The 13,946-nt window shown below is 46.3% G+C and overlaps 1 protein-coding gene across 1 annotated transcript in view; it reads right to left on the reverse strand.

Annotated features, from left to right (window-relative positions):
* Positions 1-13,946, reverse strand: part of LOC307224864 (uncharacterized protein) — a gene marked incomplete at its 5' end in the record, with an annotated part of 180,555 nt that overhangs the window by 20,395 nt on the left and 146,214 nt on the right. The window contains 5 exons of the mRNA XM_079992034.1: positions 785-967; positions 4,944-4,992; positions 5,839-5,892; positions 10,312-10,389; positions 12,678-12,794. Coding sequence (XP_079848160.1) covers positions 785-967; positions 4,944-4,992; positions 5,839-5,892; positions 10,312-10,389; positions 12,678-12,794 — 481 coding nt within the window. The remainder of the gene's footprint in view (positions 1-784; positions 968-4,943; positions 4,993-5,838; positions 5,893-10,311; positions 10,390-12,677; positions 12,795-13,946) is intronic.

Consider the following 13,946-nt stretch of genomic DNA (forward strand, 5'->3'; position numbering starts at 1 on the left):
ATGCTGGTTGGTAGCTTCAAGAACAGTGTCCAACCATCTCGTCCTCTGTCTTCCCCTTCTCATTGTGCCCTCCATATTTCCCAACATCAGGATCTTTTCCAGGGAGTCTTCTCTTCTCATGAGATGGCCAAAGTATTGGAGCCTCAGCTTCAGGATCTGTCCTTCCAGGGAGCACTCAGGGCTGATTTCCTTCAGAATTTGAAGGAGTTTGATCTTTTTGCAGTCCATGGGACTCTCAAGAGTCTCCTCTATAATTCAAAAGCATCAATTCTTTGGCGATCAGCCTTCTTTATGGTCCAGCTCTCACTTCCATACATCATTACTGGGAAAACCATGGCTTGAACTATACGGACCTTTGTCGGCAAGGTGATGTCTCTGCTTTTTAAGATGCTGTCTAGGTTTATCATCGCTTTTCTCCCAAGAAGCAGGCGTCTTTTAATTTCGTGACTGCTGTCACCATCTGATCTGCAGTGATCTTCTGCCTTACCGTTATCCAAAAGGCACGAGCCACCCATTATTTATCTATCCATCCCATCATCCATCCATCTCTCAATCGAGCCATCAATTGGATTTACAGCAAAATATGATTCCAGCATCTTCCACTGTGGCCAGCTTTAAGTGGAGTTAAAGATCCATCACTCTCTAGCTCCCCGGGCAAAATTAGGATTTCCCTGCCCACCCCACATGGCTGCTTTTGGGAGTGCATTTCATGCCTGCCACTGAGTGCCAGGAAAAATGTCTTCCAAGTTGCCAAACAAGCATCTTAGGGAAGAAAAAGATTTACCTGCCAGAGGTGGCACAGATTCTCTCAGCAGCACCCCTGCGTTGGTCCTGTTCTGTATTTCACCAAATAATCCTTGCTCTGCCAGACCTTCAGGCAGCAGAGACCTTTTCTCTGTCTCTTGGGTATCTGCTAGGTAATCAACATCGGGGTCTGCCAATCTATTCGCCAGGTGGAAGTTTTTGCCTGTTTGAAAGGAAAATGAGAGGGAGGGAGAGGAGAGAGGACAAGACTTAGGCCCCAAATATCTGTGTCCCTACAGACCCTATTGGGTGCTAAGATTGGCAGAGGAAGCCCTCTTGGTCGTTCCACCACCCAAGGGTGGTGGCTCAGGAGAGGGCCTTCTCTGTGACAGCCCCTAAGATGTGGAATTCCTATAGAGGTGTGTCTGGCACCTTAATTGTTCTAGATTTGTCGTATGCAGAAGACATACCTCTTCTCCCCTGGCCTCCTTGCTGGCCCAAGTAGGACCAATTCAGCCAGCTAGCCCTGGGGATTATCTAATTGATTTTTGATTTTTGATTTTTATTGTTATTCATGTTTTCTGTTATGTACTGAAGTTCTCACCCTGGGCCAGCAGGGGGATACTGTAGATAGTTATGCAAATGAAGGATCAAAAGTGACGTTCAGTGATTGGATAGTTTGTATGCAAATGAAGGATCGAAAGTGACGTTCAGTGATTGGATAGTTTTAGAAAGTTGCAACAGTTACATTGTTCTGGAGCTCTATATAAGCAGGCTGACTGAGCTCCTCAGTTCAGTTCAGTTCCAGCTTACAAATAAAGAGCTGCTTTGAAAGAATCGCTGTGTCGTCTGATATGTTCACCCACAACTTAACATTTTTATACTGTATTTTATGCTGCTTTTATAAATTAAGTGTTTTAAAGTGTTTTACATTTGTTGTTAGCCGCCCTGAGCCCAGTTTTTGAACCAGGAAGGGCGGGGTATAAATAAAAATTTATTATTATTATTTACTCTGACCTTGACACCAGGTGTGTGTGTGTGTGTGTGTGCATATTTAGGATCCAAACTATTTTTCTCATTGCAAATTGGTTTAACTAATTTCAATGTTGCTTTTTTATATAGCTACAATGCACTCTGGGAACTTTACAGGGAAGGGCGGGTAAGAAATCTAGTCAGTAATCACCACCATTGTAACCATCAATCGCTTCCCTGTATGGGAATTTTTTTTAATGTCTAATGTTTTGCAATTTTTTATGCGCTGCAAGCCGCCTAGAGTGGCTGCGGAAATCCAGTCAGATTATTATTATTATAATTTAAATTTTTATTTTGCCTTAAACAAATACAGATAAATATAAACAACCAAAATTACAAAAGAAAAATCCTTAATAATGGAAAAGGCTAAAAAAAAAATACAAAAAATATCAAAGTACATGGCATAGAACATAAGCCATTATGAGAAAGAAAAAAGAAGAAAGAAAAAGGGAAGAAGAAGGAAGGAAGAAATAAAAAAGGGAAAGGGAAAAAAAGGAAACAAAAGGGGATAATTATCCCCTAGATAATTATTTAAACATTCCCATTCTTCTTTCACCATCTTTTTAGGTTTATCATGTGTCAGCTTTGCGAGCTCCAAGTACTCCCACAATATTATTATTATTATTATTATTATTATTATTATTATTATTATTATTATTATTTAATTATTATGAGACATTTCTGCCTCTTGCAGCTACCTATTTGAAAGTTTAGAAATGCCATACTTATCCCTTGGAACAGCATTGTGTTCCCTGTTCCCAACTCACCGGCACAAGCTGTGATAAAGGGAAGAGAAAAAGAGAGTTTGACACAGGACTTTGGGAAAGTGCAGTTTGAAAAGGTTTCTTAACACCCTGCCTTCCCTTGTTTGGCTCTGAGGGCACTAGAGTAGTCCCAGGGAGGACCTTGTTGCCCAGGCTGAGGTTTGTATTTCCTTCCGGGCAATTTGCTGGGGGCCACACTTCATTTCACTTATAATTTGTATACTGCCTTCCTATATATTACTATATGTAAAGCGGTTTAGAAGCTTAAGAAACAACAAGGTCGGCATTATAGATCACATGCCTAATAACAATCTGATCCAAAGAAGCCACAATAACTTTAAAATAGGCAACATATCATATGCAGCAATATTTGGCAACCCATTAGAATATAATAAAAAGGTAAAGGGACCCCTGGCCATTGGGTCCAGTCATGGCCGACTCTGGGGTTGTGGTGCTCATCTCACTTTATTGGCCAAGGGAGCCGGCGTACAGCTTCCAGGTCATGTGTCCAGCATGACTAAGCCGCTTCTGGTGAACCAGAGCGGTGCATGGAAACGCCGTTTACCTTCCCACCGGAGCGGTACCTAGTTATCTACCTGCACTTTGACGTGCTTTCGAACTCTTAGGTTGGCAGGAGCTGGGACCGAGTAAAGGTAAAGGTAAAGGTACCCCTGCCCGTACGGGCCAGTCTTGACAGACTCTGGGGTTGTGCGCCCATCTCACTTAAGAGGCCAGGGGCCAGCGCTGTCCGGAGACACTTCCGGGTCACGTGGCCAGCGTGACATCGCTGCTCTGGCGAGCCAGAGCCGCACACGGAAACGCCGTTTACCTTCCCGCTGGTAAGCGGTCCCTATTTATCTACTTGCATCCGGAGGTGCTTTCGAACTGCTAGGTTGGCAGGCGCTGGGACCGAGCAGCGGGAGCGCACCCCGCCGCAGGGATTCGAACCGCCGACCTTTCGATCGGCAAGTCCTAGGCGCTGAGGCTTTAACCCACAGTGCCACCTGCGTCCCTTGGGACCGAGTAGTGGACAGTAAAATTAAATATCAGCAAATAATAATAATTAAACAGTTTACACATATCAGTTACAATAAAGAATTACTGAAGTATAATCAATAAAAATAATGGCAAGTCACAATGCATAAAATACCACAAAAACATCCAAACCATGTAAAAGGATCAAATTGAGAAGCCAGCGGTGGTTAGAGGCAAAAGTGGAAGGAGAACAAATAGCCAATTTTAACATTGCACAATAGGATAGCTTCTATGCAGGCTCTCACAAACCCCACAAGCATCCATCCAAAATCTCTATTTTGCTGGCTGGCAATAATGTATTTACAGTTGTACCTCAGGTTACATACGCTTCAGGTTACATATGCTTCAGGTTACAGACTCCTCTAACCCAGAAATAGTACCTCGGGTTAAGAACTTTGCTTCAGGATGAGAACAGAAATTTTGCGGCGGCAGCGGGAGGCCCCATTAGCTAAAGTGGTGCTTCAGGTTAAGAACAGTTTCAGGTTAAGTACGGACCTCCGGAACGAATTAAGTACAGTGGTAGCTTGGGTTAAGTACTTAATTCATTCCGGAGGTCCGTACTTAACCTGAAACTGTTCTTAACCTGAAGACCACTTTAGCTGCATTCTGGACCCTATTGTTCTAGGACCAATCAGACTGCTGCATTTTGGATCCTATTCAACTCAGTACATAACAGCCCTCCCCTCTAAGTTCCAGTCCTGCCCAGGAGGTTGTATTCATAGCCCTCATAACAGAGGGATTGTCAGATTTAAAGGATTTCTAGCCAGGCAACAAAACAAAACAAAACAAAACAAAACAAAACAAAACAAAACAAAACAAAACAAAACAAAACAAAACAAAACAAAACAAAACAAAACAAAACAAAACAAAACAAAACAAAACAAAACACTCAATGTGTATAAAGCAGAGCCAATGTGGCCTGAGGAGGCTTCCAAGGGCCAGGCAGAGAGGTTTGGAGGGCCGCATTCATTCCTCAGGTCTGAGGTTCCCTACCTCTTCACAAGAGAGCCAAAAGCCATAAACAGAGGAACCAGCGTGAAAATAGAGGGATTTGCTGCTCCAACCCTGCAGGGAGCAGGAATTTGCAAACTACGGCTACGGAGGTAAGTCACGACTGCCCACAACGGAGGTCACGGTCGCCACGAAGACCTCGTGCCCAGCAAGAGCTGGGATTCATCTAGCCAGCTGGCTTGGCAAAACAGCCCGGTTTGCAGCTAATGGGGTGAAATTTGCTTTGACAGGCAAGACTGTGCCAGCATTCAAATTGATCCAATTTACAGTAGAGGAGTCTCAGGGGCTGCCAGTCTCAATACTGGGGGCGGGGGGCGGGGGGGGGGGCAGGAGAGGGGTTGCTTTGGCTTTGCTCACCACCTTTGTCGCTCATCTCGCTCCTGACAATGTCCTTTACGTCTCCCACCTGCGGCCGCAACAAAGCAGAAACGCGGAGGTTAGGATCCTGCAAACTCTACTTCCCAGTTCACTCTTGCCTGGCACTCAAAGTAGATTCTGCCAGGGGTGGGCAAACACGGCAGTTTAAGCTTCTCTCAGTTCCTTGGATTTCCTGTCTTAAATTGGATTTCCCACATTAGTTTACACTTTTATAATATATATAATATATATCATGACAATTCTTCAGCATTTTAGCATGAATTTATCCTAATGTATGACTCCCCCTCCTCAAATAGAGAAACTTTTGCAAAGCATTTCCCCCTAAATATAGTATGTCTCTCTATGTTATTCCCAATAATATATGAATTTATGTGAACACCTTACTCTGGGATATGTTTATTTGTCTCATAATGTGGCTGGAGAAGTACACTTCAAAATTTCAAAAGATGCGTGTGCTGTGTTTCAGAAAGTGTGAATTAGGTAAGTTTACTTTTCAGCACAGGGACGCGGGTGGCGCTGTGGGTTAAACCACAGAGCCTAGGACTTGCAGATCAGAAGGTTGGCGGTTCAAATCCCTGCGATGGGGTGAGCTCCCATTGCTCGGTCCCTGCTCCCATCAGATGTCAAGGAAATAAGCAGCTATCCTATTTTTAAAAGACATCTGAATTATTATTATTATTATTATTATTATTATTATTATTATTATTAGCAAACTTCTTGCTCATTTCCTGAGGGTTTTGGAGGATCTTGCGAAACGGAATCAGTTACAGAATCAGAGAAGTGTGTGGGGTTGGAAGGGACTCAAAAAATCACAGCTGAAGAATCCTTGACACGTGGCCCCAAATAGTCACAAATCTATGAATAAACCACTTACAGAAAGTCCGGGATCTCCCTTTTCTCCTTTCCGACCAGCTGGGCCATCCTCCCCCTGTTGAAAAGATAGATGCACTAACGCAAACAAACAAAAGGCATGGGTGGAGAAGTTTGCATCAACATCAACCCTATGAGTGTCTGGAGGTGGTTGGAGGATGGATGGCGGCTAACAGATTGAGGTTGAATCCTGACAAGACAGAAGTACTGTTTTGGGGGGACAGGGGGCGGGCAGGTGTGGAGGATTCCCTGGTCCTGAATAGGGTAACTGTGCCCCTGAAGGACGAGGTGCGCAGCCTGGGAGTCATTTTGGACTCATAGCTGTCCATGGAGGCACAGGTCAAATCTGTATCCAGGGCAGCTGTTTACCAGCTCCATCTGGTATGCAGGCTGAGACCCTCCCTGCCTGCAGACTGTCTCGCCAGAGTGGTGCATGCTCTGGTTATCTCCCGCTTGGACTACTGCAATGCGCTCTACATGGGGCTACCTTTGAAGGTGACCTGGAAACTACAACTAATCTAGAATGCGGCAGCTAGACTGGTGACTGGGAGAGGCCGCCAAGACCATATAACACTGGTCTTGAAAGACCTGCATTGGCTCCCAGTACATTTCTGAGCACATTTCAAAATGTTGGTGCTGACCTTTAAAGCCCTAAATGGCCTTGGTCCTGTATACCTGAAGGAGCATCTCCACCCCCATTGTTCTGCTCGGACACTGAGGTCCAGCGCCGAGGGCCTTCTGGTGGTTCCCTCACTGCGAGAAGCCAAGTTACAGGGAACCAGGCGGAGGGCCTTCTCGGTAGTGGCGCCCTCCCTGTGGAACGCCCTCCCACCAGATGTCAAAGAGTACAAGTACCAGACTTTTAGAAGATACCTGAAGGCAGCCCTGTTTAGGAAAGCTTTTAATGTTTGATGTATTACAGTATTTTAATATTTTTTGGGAAGCCACCCAGAGTGGCTGGGGAATAAATAATAAATTATTATTATTATTATTATTATTATTATTAGTGGCAAGGGGAAAAAATAGGTATATAAGGAGAGAATTCTCTAAATGCCATGATCCAGGTTTGGGACAAGGTCTAGCTGGTGAGAGAACCCTGTCAGAGATTTAAAATCACAAAATATGCAACAAAGTAAAGAGTGGAAATACAGGCTGTTAGATTTTTGAAACTTGCCTTTCTAAGTTCCTTTCAAAGTTCCCCTCTTCCCTCAGCATAAAAAAGACCACACATTTGGCAAACTTAAATTGGTTTGCTTACAAACTCTTCAGAGATTGAGTTAATGTGCTTTCCCATACATCAGCCAGAAAAACATAGGCAGTAAACATGTCTTAGTTACAGTGGTGACTAAGTTCCTAAATTATGGCTTGTAAAAGCCATGCGGCCTGAGCTGCAGCAACCAGCTCAAACCTCTTCACACGCTGAGCTTCTCAGGTAGACTGAAGGGGAACAATATGCTTGATTACCTTCCTCCCTAGGTGAGTGGGAGTGACTGAGCTAAGCCTGGCAGGACAGCTTACTCTATGGTCTTAACCCTTTCATGTATTAATTAGATTTAAGCATGCTGGTTATCCCACAACAATGGATTGCAAGCATCCAAGATATCAGATCCTCAGTGTTTCTTCATTGCTGAGCTGATGCACCCTCCTTGCTTCCTGCAGCCCAGGCATCCTGGCACCAAACCCTGAATCAACACTAAACTCCCACAGAACTACAATGAAAGACCCATTGGCCCAACTATCTCAGTACCTTTCCCGCCCCGACCTGGCCACAGTGATCTATGCGACTGTCACCTCCAGGCTTGACTACTGTAATTCGCTCTACGCGGGGCTGCCCTTGAAGCTGTCCCAGAAACTCCAGCGGGTGCAGAATGCTGCAGCGAGGCTCCTCACAGGGTCCCTGCCATGGGAGCATATTCACCCAGTGCTTTTCCAGTTGCACTGGCTCCCGGTGGAGTACAATGTCAGATTTAAGGTGCTGCTTTTGACCTTTAAAGCCCTTCACAGCCTAGGACCCTCGTACCTACAGGACCGCCTCTCCCGGTATGCCCCACGGAGAGCCTCAAGGTCCATAAATAGCAACACCCTTGTGGTCCCGGGCCCTAAGGAAGTTAGATTAGCTTCAACCAGAGCCAGGGCCTTCTCAGTGATGGCTCCAGCCTGGTGGAACGCTCTGCCTCATGAGACCAGAGCCCTGCAGGATCTGATTTCTTTCCGCAGGGCCTGTAAGACAGAGTTGTTCCGTCTGGCCTTTGGCTTGGAGCCCATTTGATTCCCTTCCTTCCCTTTCTTTCTTTTTTCTTTTCCTTTCTCCTCCTGCGATGAGGCTACATTTTAATATTTTAATGTTTTAATATTTTAATGTTGTATTTTAATTTTGTTTTTAAGTTGTAATCATTCAACTTGTTTTTATTGCTTGTTATTGCCCTGAGCTAAATCCCTCCCCTTGGCTGGGGAGGGCAGGATATAAATAAAAATTATTATTATTATTATTATTACTGTCCACACTGACTGGTAGCAGTTCTTCAGGGCTGGCCTCCCCGAGATTTGCCCCCATTTCATTGTTGTGAAGTATCTGTATACCAAGAAAGGATCAAATTGCTCCCTTGGGAATTACAATACAGAGGTTAGCAATGCCATATACTGTATTTTTCTGTCTATAAGAGTCCCCATGTATAAGATGCCCCCTATTTGGGGGGGGACTCAGATTTAAGAAAATGGGGGGAGATGTATCCGTGTATAAGACGCCCCCTAATTTTTGACATTATTTTAAAGGGGGAAAACCCTAGTCTTATAAACGTAAAAATGCGGTATTAAGAGAACCCTGCTAGCAGTGAAGGAGCCCCAACGTACAGGAAAACAGATCAAAATAGGCTCAAAGAAGAAAATAAAGGAAGGGGAAAGGATTAGATATCCAAGATGGGCATGATCGATTGGAGAACGGTTCTGCAACTAATTCTAACCAGGTTTGTGGTTTAGAAATAGCAACATGATGCCCCAGAAGGCCACGGGCAGGCCATAGTGGTCCATTTTTCTGAATCTGCTCTCGCTTACGGTGCTCAGAGCAGCGACGCAAATCGCATCAGTCGCAGATGGGACACTGGCAGAAAGCTGTTAAGGGGCAAGGGGGTGGGGAGCAAGTGACAGCTGCCCGCAGGAAATAAGCAAGGCTGTGACTCAGGAATAGCTGTCCCTGCAGCAGTCCATACAGAAGAAGAATCACAAGGCAATGAGAGCCGAAAGCCAAGTTGCAAAGCCAGATTGGGAAGAATTCTGAAATGACAGCCCTTCGGAAAACAGGTCTTCCAGAGTTTGGGGAGTCCAGGTGTGGCCCTCCAGGCCTCTCTGCCTGGCCCTTGGAAATCTCCCCAGCCACACCCCTCTCCCCAGACCACACCCCAAGTACTTTTGCCTGGCTGGGAATGATGGGAGCTGCAGTCAAGAAATCTGGAGGTTGCCACATTGGCAAGGACTGCACAGCAGACGTGCTCCAACTAAGCTCATTTCCAGATGACCTGTTCCATGAGCATTCATCCTTGTGGAGAGGTCAGGAGACGTCAAGCAAGCATTATCCCACACTTGGTGGATGGCGGCTAACAGACTGAGGTTGAATCCTGACAAGACAGAAGTACTGTTTTGGGGGGACAGGAGCCGGGTGGGTGTGGGGGACTCCCTAGTCCTGAATGGGGTAACTGTGCCCCTGAAGGACCAGGTACGCAGCCTGGGGGTCATTTTGGACTCACGGCTGTCCATGGAGGCACAGGTCAAGTCTGCGTCCAGGGCAGCTGTCTACCAGCTCCACCTGGTACGCAGGATGAGACCCTATCTGCCTGCGGACTGTCTTGCCAGAGTGGTGCATGCTCTGGTTATCTCCCGCTTGGACTACTGCAATGCGCTCTATGTGGGGCTACCTTCGAAGGTGACCCGGAAACTACAACTAATCCAGAATGTGGCAGCTAGACTGTAGAAGCAAAGCTACAGGGAACCAGACAGAGGGCCTTCGCGGTGGTGGCACCCGCCCTGTGGAATGCCCTCCCGCTAGATGTCAAAGAGAACAACAACTACCAGACTTTTAGAAGACATCTGAAGGCAGCCCTGTTTAAGGAAGCTTTTAATGTTTGATGGACTATTGTATTTTAATATTTTGTTGGAAGCCGCCCAGAGTGGATGAGGAAACCCAGCCAGATGGGTGGGTATGAATAAATTATTATTATTATTATTATTATTATTATTATTATTATTATTAATTCTATTACTTTCCAAGGGTGATCACAGCCTCCTGTGGAAGTGAGTTCCACAGTTTCATGATGCACTTTAATTGGGCAACTTGGATTGGCTGGTATGGGAATGACTCTCACCCACCAAAAAATGACAGTCTGGAAAACAAACACAAACATCTGTATGGCATTCACGCCATCCCATCCAACACTCTGTTTTCTATTTCATAGGACTCAGGTCTGGCAGGGCTCAGAATACTCACCACTTCTCCTTTGTTGCCAGGAGTTCCCGGGGGTCCCCTGAGACAAAGCTGTTGCCTTCCTCTTCTACCCCTCTCGCCCTGGAAACAGAAAAGGCAGCCCTATAGTGTCTCCTCTGTAACTTTGACTAGTCAATGTCCTTCGGGGGAGATGTCCACAGCCAAATGCTGGGAGATGTGAACATTGGCAGAAGACAGTTGATGAACAGTGGACCTACCAGACCACTCATCCCAGTGGTAGACAATGCAGTGCCCTACAGAGGTTATTGGACTCCAGCTACCATCATCAGCAACCTCCATGGCCAATGGTGGATGTCACGGACTGGTTGGACGCAGAGGAACCAGCTGGGGAGCCACCAAGGGAAGAAGGCTCAGAGCCAGGGGAGAGGCGGTGGGACAATGAAGAATGGTCAGAGGGAGAAGCCAGAACAGGGAGAGGGAGAGGGAGTGCTGTGCAGCGCTCCGTCTCGCTGTTCTAGCTTCTGGCTTAGCTGCGGAGGCTTCGCGCAAAGCTAGACCGGCTATCCCAGCGGCTATCCCAGAAGCCAGACCAGCAAGAGGCTATCCCAGAAGCCAGATCCCTCTTGCTGTTCTGGCTTCTGGGATTCAGAATCCCCCCCCCTTATTCCCTCCCCCCCAAGCTAGGTGCGTCCTATCATCTGGTGCGTCCTATAGAGCGAAAAATACGGTATATCTAATGCATTTGTTTTAAACTGTTGCAATGAGTCAGACCGTTTGTTTTTCTGCAGAATTGGCCGGTAACTGTAATGAGCGATTGATTCCCATCCGTAGATGAGCCTGTTAGCCTAGTTTTTTGGCCTTTGGTTCTGCGATGGAAAGAACCACACAAACATGCTGCTACCTGCGTTGGAGAAAAGGGCATTTGGCTATCCTACACAGGAGAAAAAGGTGCTTCTCCATTCTCTCTGCTCGCTGCCACGAGATCAATAAACTGCCGGCATGAGGACTCCTTGCCCTTTGATGGCTATAGCTCCTCACTGCATGCTCTCCTTCATAATTTAGGGCTCAGAGATGGAGAGACAGAGAGAGAGTTGGCGGAGGCGGAAAAACTCTTCATGTTCTCTCGCTAATCAGCACCAAAGCGGGAATGGCTAATGATCTCTTAGAGGGCTCTTAGAGTGTGACTACCTTCTGCCACTGATATAAAAGTCCTAACCTCTTAAAGCATGTATGAAGGCAGCTCTCTCGCTCTCTGTCTCCATCCCTCCAGTTCACTTTTCATCTGCTCTTTTCATTTATTTTTCAAATGACACACAGCAGCCGCTAAGCTCTCCTCTTGATCTTTGGGACCACCCACATCCCTGGCCCAGATCTAGCCACTGTGACCCATGGTCCCATCGCCTCTCCAGACTACTGTGGCGTGCTGTTTGCAGGGCTGCCCTTGTAGCCTGTTTCAGCTTTGACAGACTGGAAATAAGGCTAGGAATAAACCACACAGTCCCCCCCAAATCTTAAATGCAAGACAAACACACCCCAAACTGCAATGGACTTCACTGTAGTGGCAAATTCAGAAGCATTGGTCCGTTCATGGCCATCACAGCCATGCCACCTCCCCTTCTAAGCTTAGGCAACCTTCGAAGGCTATAAAACATTCTTCTAATTATACAATAAAATAATTAGGGGTGCCTTGCAATTATCGATGCAGATCTTCATGTGTTGCCTTTCAGTTAAATCTACTAGATTTAGTGTTTGGTAAATAGGATCCTTTCATCATTTGCTGGAAGACATAAAGGTAAAAGGTAAAGGTACCCCTGCCCGTACGGGCCAGTCTTGACAGACTCTGGGGTTGTGCGCCCATCTCACTTAAGAGGCCAGGGGCCAGCGCTGTCCGGAGACACTTCCGGGTCACGTGGCCAGCGTGACATCGCTGCTCTGGCCAGAGCCAGAACCGCACACGGAAACGCCGTTTACCTTCCCGCTGGTAAGCGGTCCCTATTTATCTACTTGCACCCGGAGGTGCTTTTGAACTGCTAGGTTGGCAGGCGCTGGGACCGAGCAGCGGGAGCGCACCCCGCCGCAGGGATTCGAACCGCCGACCTTTCGATCGGCAAGCCCTAGGCGCTGAGGTTTTACCCTTAGCGCCACCCGCGTCCCTGTCCACCCGCGTCCCTATTCTAACTTTATTGCACTGACATAAATTTGGTTGGCTTTAAGGAAAAGATTGCATTCAACAAAACAAAACAAAGCAAAGCAAAACAAAGCAAAACAAAACACAAAACAAAACAAAACAAAACAAAACAAAACAAAACAAAACACGAAACAAAACAAAACAAAACAAAAGCCTGCAGGAGATTCTGTTTCCTTGCTTCCACCACCCTGACCACCAGAACCCACCAAAAATCTCTTACCTGTACTCCTGGCTCACCCTGAGGTCCTTGCAGGCCAGGTGGCCCAGTGACACCCACCTTGCCAGGTAAGCCTATCCGTCCTTTGAAGCCTCCCAGGCCAGGCACCCCCTTGGCGCCCTGCAAGTTTGAACAAAGACTTCCTCTCAGGATACAGCATTTGTATCGCTTTCAAGATCTCTCTGTGAGGATCTCAACATCTCACCTGTAAGGGCTGATCTACCCAACGGGGCTCAGATCATAAAAAAAGGACTGTAATGCAACATAAAACTTATAGTCCATCCTAAAACAGAGCAGGGGGTAGAACCTCAGGCTTGGGCCTCAGCTGTGGCCCCTCTTATATATAGATTATATAGATTTTATATAGATTAAAATTTTACAGTCACATATCAAACATACAACGTAAAAACAAGATCGCAACGAATTTCTTGAACTTCCTTCCTCCCCTTTGTGGGGATGATTATTGTTAATCATTTCCTCCTGCATCTTTTATGAGAATCCAAATCTTTTGCATCTCCATTGTGTCCAAAATTCAGCATTAAGCTACAAGTGATATTTTTCCAATCCTACTAACGATTTTAACTGTTTGCAATGGTTTTTTTCAAGACAGATCATCAAATTTCCCCATTCCTTATTAAAATTTTGACCTTCCTGGTTTTTCCCGTCGTTTCAACCATTTCGGCATAATCCATCAATTTAACCTGCCATTCTTCTTTGGTAGTGAATTTATCTTCTGTACATCTCTGGGCCAATAACATTTGCGCAGCTCTGGTCGCAGGTGTGGTGCTTCGGACCTCCCACACTTGGCCCTTGGCCCTTTCTCTAGACCGCGCCTCTTACCAGCCCTGCTCCACAATCTCCTCCAACGCTTTTGCCTGGTGAGGAAGTGTCTGGATTGCAGCCATGCCGCCAGGTTGCCTAGATGCGGGGTTCAGAGGGTGTGTGTGTGTGTGTGTGTGTTACAGAACCCCTGGCCTTTGTGCAGTCAAAATGTAGTCCACTTCACAAAGATGATGAAGAAGAAGAGTTTGGATTTGATATCCCGCTTTATCACTACCAGAAGGAGTCTCAAAGCAGCTAACATTCTCCTTTCCCTTCTTCCCCCACAACAAACACTCTGTGAGGCGAGTGAGGCTGAGAGACTTCAGAGAAGAGTGACTGGCCCAAGGTCACCCAGCAGCTGCCTGTGGAGGAGCGGGGAAGCGAACCCGGTTCACCAGATTACAAGTCTACCGCTCTTAACCACTACACCACACTGGCTCCCAAGATAAG

Source organism: Podarcis cretensis (assembly GCF_951804945.1).
Source record: "Podarcis cretensis genome assembly, chromosome: 10".
In the NCBI taxonomy this organism is placed as follows: domain Eukaryota; kingdom Metazoa; phylum Chordata; class Lepidosauria; order Squamata; family Lacertidae; genus Podarcis; species Podarcis cretensis.